General features: G+C 33.1%; 1 protein-coding gene across 1 annotated transcript; it reads left to right on the top strand.

The window, feature by feature from the left end:
* The first annotated feature begins 6,824 nt into the window (after window positions 1-6,824).
* LOC140970014 (abscisic acid receptor PYL2-like) lies at window positions 6,825-7,638 on the top strand. Its single transcript, XM_073431564.1, has one exon. It carries the CDS (start codon window positions 6,875-6,877, stop codon window positions 7,424-7,426), a length of 552 nt encoding a protein of 183 aa, XP_073287665.1. The 5' UTR covers window positions 6,825-6,874; the 3' UTR covers window positions 7,427-7,638.
* The last annotated feature ends 264 nt before the right edge of the window (window positions 7,639-7,902 follow it).

Below are 7,902 nucleotides of genomic sequence, written 5' to 3'. Positions count from 1 at the left end.
TATATATATATATGAAAACAAACCTATAAATTAAGATCTGTCTCTATTATTTACATTTAATAAATTAAATAAAAGTGCGCACAAACGTAGGTATAACGCAAGCTTCACCCAATCATTATACTATCCTTGATGTACATATAAACGGTCAAAAAATTTATAAAATAACATTGATCAACTATTTATTAAAAAAAATATCTTCTCATATGTATTTCAGTCATTTTCTTAAATAAATAGTCGATAAAAATAAAAAAAAAAAAACAAAATACCCCAAATCGATGTACATTAAGTAATGTACTATCTCTTATGCTAGTGGTACAACCAACAGACAGACCAACCAACGCTCACATCATCTAGCAAGATTTGGGCTTACTTGATAATCAATATCATTAAATTATTGATAATAATATCCACATTTCACCATGTAATTGGGAGAATCTCAAAATTTAAGGTGCATACACGGTATTTTGTATCTTATAGAGGTGATAAAGTCTTTTATGTCTGACTACCCGAGTTTCAGTTGTGTCAAATAATGAACAAATCCCTTTCAGGGAGTTTATTTTGTCATAATGCTTAGGATAAGATGTTAATAATTGAGTTAGCACTCGATCTTGGTTATATTCTTTTGTATGATACGATCAACCATGCAACTGATAATATATGATTAATAGGTTTGCACTATATTTACTTCATCACTGTTCCTTTGGTCTAATATATCGAATTGCTTCACATAATTATATATATGCACTGTTCGCATATGTTTAGTTTCTGTTAAAAACTCGTGCAAAAGTGTGACTCCATGCTGTTATAATGCTTTTACCATATGATTTCTGGTTGCCACACGTCTAGGTTGAAACAGTGGCTCAGTTTGGTGTAATTTTCCTTCTTCTTGCTTTGGTTTGGAGTTCACCACATGCAACGAAGGTTAGCTGCTGTATTCATACTTCATATCCTGGTTTAGAATTATGAATCTGTTTTGACTTCCTTTGGTGCTACAGACAGGATAGTTGCTAATAATCTATATATGATTGCGTGTATTGCAGCTTCTAGTTGTTCCTGCTGTCGCTGTTCTTGGTGGCTTACTCCAAATTCTCCTTTTTATGCGCCTAGCTATGTTGTGTGCCATTATATGCGTGTAACCGTGATAACAATGTCGAAATAAATTTAGAATGACTTGTGATCAAACATTTGAAGTTGGTTACTTTAATTTGAAACATAGAACCCAGCTTAGTAGTTTTTTTTTTTTTTTTTTTGGAAGAGAATCGTTGCCCTTTATGGTGGTATTGCATGTTTTTTGAGTCTGATTGTTATTCATTTATAACTTACGTTTATATTTTCGGGCCTCTGGGGAGACTGGCTCTATGTGATAATTTGTGTATGTTTCAGTACTGTAGTGACAAGCTCGGTCTTAGTCTAGAGTTGGGTTCATTTGCTGCTGGAGTAATGATATCAACCAATTATCTTTCTCAGCATACGTTTGAACAAGTAAGATCACTTCAGCTCTTTTACTGTCCGAGATAGTTTTATAACTTGCATAACATTTATTTTCTCACATGTCCGTAGGTTTGTTGCGTGTATATTCATGAATGCATGCGTTATAGGAAATTCGATTACTCTTGAAGTATGGACATTGTGGTCATTTTTGTCTCATGGCTATAGTTGATTTAAGGTGTGATATCGATGTAGGTCAAACCTATTCGCAACAAACTTGCAGCTCTTTTCCTTGCCAGCGTTGGGATGCTGATACGTGTTCATTTTCTCTGGAATCATGTCGATATCCTGTTTGCATATGTTATATTAGCGGTTGTCGTTAAAACTGTTGTAATATACGGTCAAGGGATTTGGCTACAACAATAAAACTTCTTTCTTATGAAGACTGTAGTGTATTTCTTGTGTTCTTTTATGCAAACTCCTTTCATTTTGTCATATATATAGGTAGCAAAAGTAGATGAATTTACTTTGAATCCATAGGATGTTTTGGTATTCTTTTCCCCATCTTCTAAATTGTTTTCTGTGACCTCCAACTGGGATATAAAGGAGACAATCTCCGATCACACAGCGTTAATCAGAGAATCGCATAAACATATCTCTTGATGCATGAAGGATGACAAACGATATTCTATTGAATTTCTAAGGTTTATTTTTATATAGAAAAAAGGAGCTAGGACTTTGATCAATGAATAAAAGACTCATGGTTCATCGCTTTTCTCCGTTAATAATTTGGCATATATTAAAAATTAAGGCAGTATAAGGTGAAGTCTGATGAATAGCTTAGTCTTCTCCTCGTCTGCGGTTTCCTAATATGGATAATGGATGGGGGCATTGTGGACCTTTTAAAGTTATTTTGACTGGATGTGATTTCAATACATGCTGGCAGTTGACTTTTTCGGATCTGGTTTTTGCTTAAATGGTAATTTTTCGGATGAGGTGTGCAACTTGCAATTCCTTCATTTAATTAATTAATTAATTTTGTGTTATAATATTTTCAACGGGTCATATGTGATTTTGGCACTTCCCCATGATATTGTTTTTATTATTATTATTATTATTATTATTATTATCGAGGACCTTTTGCTTGCATTAAATTATATTATTTATGAATTTTCTTTTCTCCTATCTGTAGCCATGGGTTTTTTTCAAAAATAATTTAATTTTAAAAAAAATTTTCAAAAATAACTTTAAAAAAAAAAACATTTTCAAAACTACTGTAATCCGCGCTTACAGAGCGCGGACGCTGGTCCACGTAAATGACGGAATGTTTTAGCGACGGAATATATATAATTAGCGACGGATTATTAAACTGTCGCTAAAATTGAATTTGCGACGGTTATACACAGGCGCTAATTTTAGCGACGGTTTAAAACCGTCGCTGTAATGGAATCAGCGACGGTTCAAAACCCGTCGCTAATTCGAAATATCTACCTCTTCACACGCTACGCATAATTGTATCAACAGCGTGCATATGTACGCTGTGGATAATCTTGAACTTTCAACGGCTTGCAACTTTGCAGCGTGCAATATACGCTACGAAAAGCCATTTTTGTTGTAGTGAAGACAGAGAAAAAAACAAACAATNAAAAAAAAAACATTTTCAAAACTACTGTAATCCGCGCTTACAGAGCGCGGACGCTGGTCCACGTAAATGACGGAATGTTTTAGCGACGGAATATATATAATTAGCGACGGATTATTAAACTGTCGCTAAAATTGAATTTGCGACGGTTATACACAGTCGCTAATTTTAGCGACGGTTTAAAACCGTCGCTGTAATGGAATCAGCGACGGTTCATAACCCGTCACTAATTAGCGACGATTTTTGAACCGTTGCTAATCTTAAACTTTCAACGGACATGCAATATATGCTGCAGAAAGAGAATTTGCTCGCTGCGAAAATCTATTTTTGTTGTAATGAAGATAGAGAAAAAAAAACAGATAATAAGTTCATTAAACCTCTATTACTCAACCTAGTTTTTTCAGTGATTCAGGGATGACTGACTTTGGTTTGTTTGGTCAGCAGGATTTTAAGACTCCGTCTTGGTCAAACATACACAGTTTTACAAATTTGCTTAATGTTGGTCCGCAGCATCTTGTACATGACATTCGACCACAGAAAGATGTTGAGAAAAATGAACAACATTCAATTGAGATATTTCAGTATTGATTAATTTCTTGTTTGTTTTTTTCTCTGTCTTCACTACAAAAAAATGGCTTTTCGCAGCGTATATTGCACGCTACAAAGTTGCAAGCCGTTGAATGTTCAAGATTATCCGCGGCGTACATGTGCACGCTGTTGATATATAATTCGTCGCTAAAACATTCCGTCGCTTACATGTAAGCGCGGACGCTGCTCACGTAGTAGTTTTGAAAATTTTTTTTTTTACGTTATTTTTGAAATTTTTTTTAAAATTAAATTATTTTTGAAAAAAAACCCTGTAGCCAATCATTTTTTTTATTGGGATGTTTATTTTTTTTCCTCAATAACAAAATATTGTTTTTTGTCCTGTTATTTTTTTAACATTGAAAATTCAATAATCATGTATCGGTATATTAAATTTTATTTTTTAAAAAATAACTCACTATATTTTTAATAAAAATTCATTTAAAAAAAAAACAAATATCTGGAATCACAAAAAACAAGACCAACAATTGGCTTAAATTTTGATGGAGTGTTCACATTGATAGCTACAATTTTAATATCTTTAGCCGCAATTAATCTTTATTTATTTTATTGTCGTGATATTCACTTTCTTGCATAATATATTATTTACTTTGCAATTTTTTTTTTTTTTTTTTTTTTTAATTTTTTTTTTTTTTTTTGTTTTAAAAAATATCTTTAAAAGCAAAAAAACAATACCACCATTCTATTTTCATTAATCATTTCCACCCCTATCAATATAATTTTTATTCATTATTCAAATTCTCACCCCTCCCGAAAATTACCCTTAAAGCACACATTTACTCGAATCATATCTACATGAAAAGAAAAAACATTTGTATTTCAGCTGGTTCTCTTGGATGCTTCTGACGGTTGTCTTCTAATTATTCCCTTTTTTTCTATTATTATTTCTAGATTACATTTGTCATTGAGATTAACCCGATCGAAGGCCATATATTTGTTTATTCAGAATGTTGAATGCAATGTACCTAAATATTTTGGTAAATGGGAGATATCAATTGGATAATTAATAGAGTAAACGTTCAACTGTATATATAAAAAACTGCATGTGGTATATATAAGAGTGAAGTAAGCTCGAATGTTAAGATGGAAGAGCCTAGCTAGGTCAGTCTCAGTCAGTATATGTTGTAAATTTGAAAGTTTTAAAATAACGTAACGTGGTGATTTTTATGACAAATGTAGAATGAAAATAAATATAATGAAATTCGGGCCTGCCTGCCTGCCTCTTGGCCGCAGGGTTTGGTCAGTGCATGAATCTTTCTGAAAACAAAAGGAAATTAAAATATTTAATTAAAAATCGTTTATTATTATTATTAGTTCAAGAAGTTAGTAGCATTATTTATCATTTCTCATGGTCAATAATGGAAATTATTTATTAAAACGTCTCTTTCATGACTGCTCTTTTTTCTTCTCCAGAGTGCTAGAAACTTCCAGGATCAAGACATGGTTGCCGAATATATATTTTACTTGTACCAATATATTTTATAATTATTATTCTACAGCTGATCCTAATTAATTAAGAACCAAAGAATAGAAATATTATATTGGAAAATAAAACACGTACACGTCAGTGTGAAAATTTTCCAAAAAAAAAAAAAAAAAAAAAAGAAAAAAGAAATTTAAGTTGTTTATGTCAATACGTTGTAATAATAATTTAATTAATGCGTTAATTATGACAAAATTTCTCACGCGACTTGCCCCCACCAAGAGCATCAAATGAAGTCCATTCATTGGTGGATTAGTTTAATGCCCAAGTGGGGAATAAAAATAAAATAATCTCGCCAGAATGGAATGATGCGAGCCACCAAAAATTTATAATACAATACTATATGTATATACGACAAAGCGGGGCCTGGTGTGGTGAAGAATCCAGTTGGGTGAAGTTTAAATTAGGTCCGGGGTTTCCGTAAAATTTGTCACATTATCAACTAATCTACACACAACGTATTAGTTGATCATGAATAGATATCGTATTTCTGTTAGCATGAGTGTTCCCATTATCATATCCAACCCGGAGAGACGTAGTGCCGACGTCATACAAATTCAATATAATTTTGATGATTTGAGCACCACATGCTTTTCCCGATTTCAAGATACCCCTCCACCATTTATGTTATATATATTATACCAAAAGTGGCAGAAGTAGAAGTATATCATGAATAGATATCGTATTTCTGTTGATTTCACCGATAATTTGGTCGTAATGGGACATATACAAGTAAGTAGAATAGTTATGGGTATATATATCTGCAAAAAATAATGTAACGAATATTAATGTATTTAATTTAGATTCGACATTGAATTTAACAAATTTATGGTCGTAAAGAATTAATCAATATTTTCCATCCCTAACCAATTAATACGTGATATATTCACATAGCTGCTATATAAAGCTCGTTAAGACAGGGGAAACGATGTTAATATATATATATTTAGGTTTTTGTCTCTTTATTATAATTTTTCGGTCTTTAAATTTGTAAATCATTAATTAATTAGAATGAATTCCACCAACTCAACTTTATCTTCGAATGAAAGTTTGTAGCTAATAAGTCCGAAACCTTTCACGCCGTCAAACAATATTATTATTATTAAATTAATTTATCTAAGGCTTTCTAATTTTGAAATATTTGTTCACACACTTAGCCCATTTTAACTATTTTCCTCCCCTCTTTNTTTTTTTTTTTTTTTTTTTTTTTTTTTTTTTTTTGTCTTCCCCAAGAATAAACCAAATTCCAATAACTCCGCTAATAAATGTCCAAAGTCACCTTTTAGTATTCACACAATTTCAGTACTGATCGTATCATCTCTCTTTGTTGCAATACATTGTTTTTTTTTTTTTTTTCTCACAGCCGTTTTACCAAGTAATAAAACACATTTATTTATTTATTTATTTATCAGCATTATCACAAACATATTTAATGTGCCATAACAATTAAATCGTAGGTAAAATATGGATATTGCATTAATAAAAAAAAATTTGAATACATTATTTGTTCTACCCACATAACGTTGATCCATTCCTCCTATTTACAATACATAAAAACATATATATAAAAAACCCTTGTACTTTTGCTAATTCAATTTCCCACCCCTCGAAATTCTCTAATTCACCCCCCCTCCCCCTGCCCCTCAACCCAACACTCTCAATAAATATTTAACCAATACAATTTCTCCTCAGACTCCTCCTTCCTAATTCAATCCATGGAAAGCCCTCAAAGCCTAACCACAGAAGAGTACGCGCAGCTGGAGGACGTGATCCGCACGTACCACACCTTCGACCCAATCCCCAACACATGCACATCCCTCATAACGCAACGCATCGACGCGCCGGTAGAAGCCGTGTGGCCGCTGGTCCGCCGATTCGACAACCCACAACGCTACAAACACTTCATCAAGAGCTGCAGACTCATCGGAGACGGCGGCGTCGGAAGCATACGCGAGGTGACTGTGGTCTCCGGCCTCCCCGCCTCCACATCCACAGAGAGACTCGAAATCCTCGACGATCAAAACCACATACTAAGCTTTCGTGTCGTCGGGGGAGAACACAGGCTGAACAACTATCGATCGGTTACCTCTGTAAATGATTTCAAGAAAAACGGGAAAGTGTATACGATCGTATTGGAATCGTACATCGTAGATATACCAGAAGGGAATACGGAGGAGGACACAAAGATGTTTACAGATACAGTAGTGAAGCTGAATCTTCAGAAACTCGGAGTCGTGGCAGCAGCATCTTTGCATGGGAAAGACTGAATCAAATTTTATAGTTTTGTAACTTTTTTTTTGTTTGGTGGTGTGAGAGATTGGCTGGGACTGGGAGAATGAATCTATGAAAATGATGAAATTAAAGGTACAATAATGTTGTTTTCTTCTTTATCTTTTGAATTTCTTGATGATCCAGTGGTGAGAAACTCAAATGGGTTTCTTTAAAGATGCAATTGGAGTTAGATCTTTTATTTTGTATAGCTGTTACTGTTAAAGAGTAGTTCGATGTGTGTGGTGGGATGCATTAGATTTAGGGTTTCCATTTCAAAATTGCTTAGCTTGTTGGTAAGTATTAATCAGTTTTCTTTAAATAAATAAATAAATAAATAAAATCAATCTCTTAATTCGTCCATGCTTTTTCTTTGTGATTGTGATTAGATACATCTCTGAATTATTAATATCCTACCTCTATATATATATGCCATTGAATTAGCGTAATTAACTATGGCGGCTCATGAATATAT

This window comes from Primulina huaijiensis, unplaced genomic scaffold, assembly GCF_012295235.1.
Source record: "Primulina huaijiensis isolate GDHJ02 unplaced genomic scaffold, ASM1229523v2 scaffold43279, whole genome shotgun sequence".
NCBI lineage: Eukaryota > Viridiplantae > Streptophyta > Magnoliopsida > Lamiales > Gesneriaceae > Primulina > Primulina huaijiensis.
The sequence above is the reverse complement of the archived record's forward strand: the minus strand, read 5'-3'. Positions and strand labels throughout refer to the sequence as shown.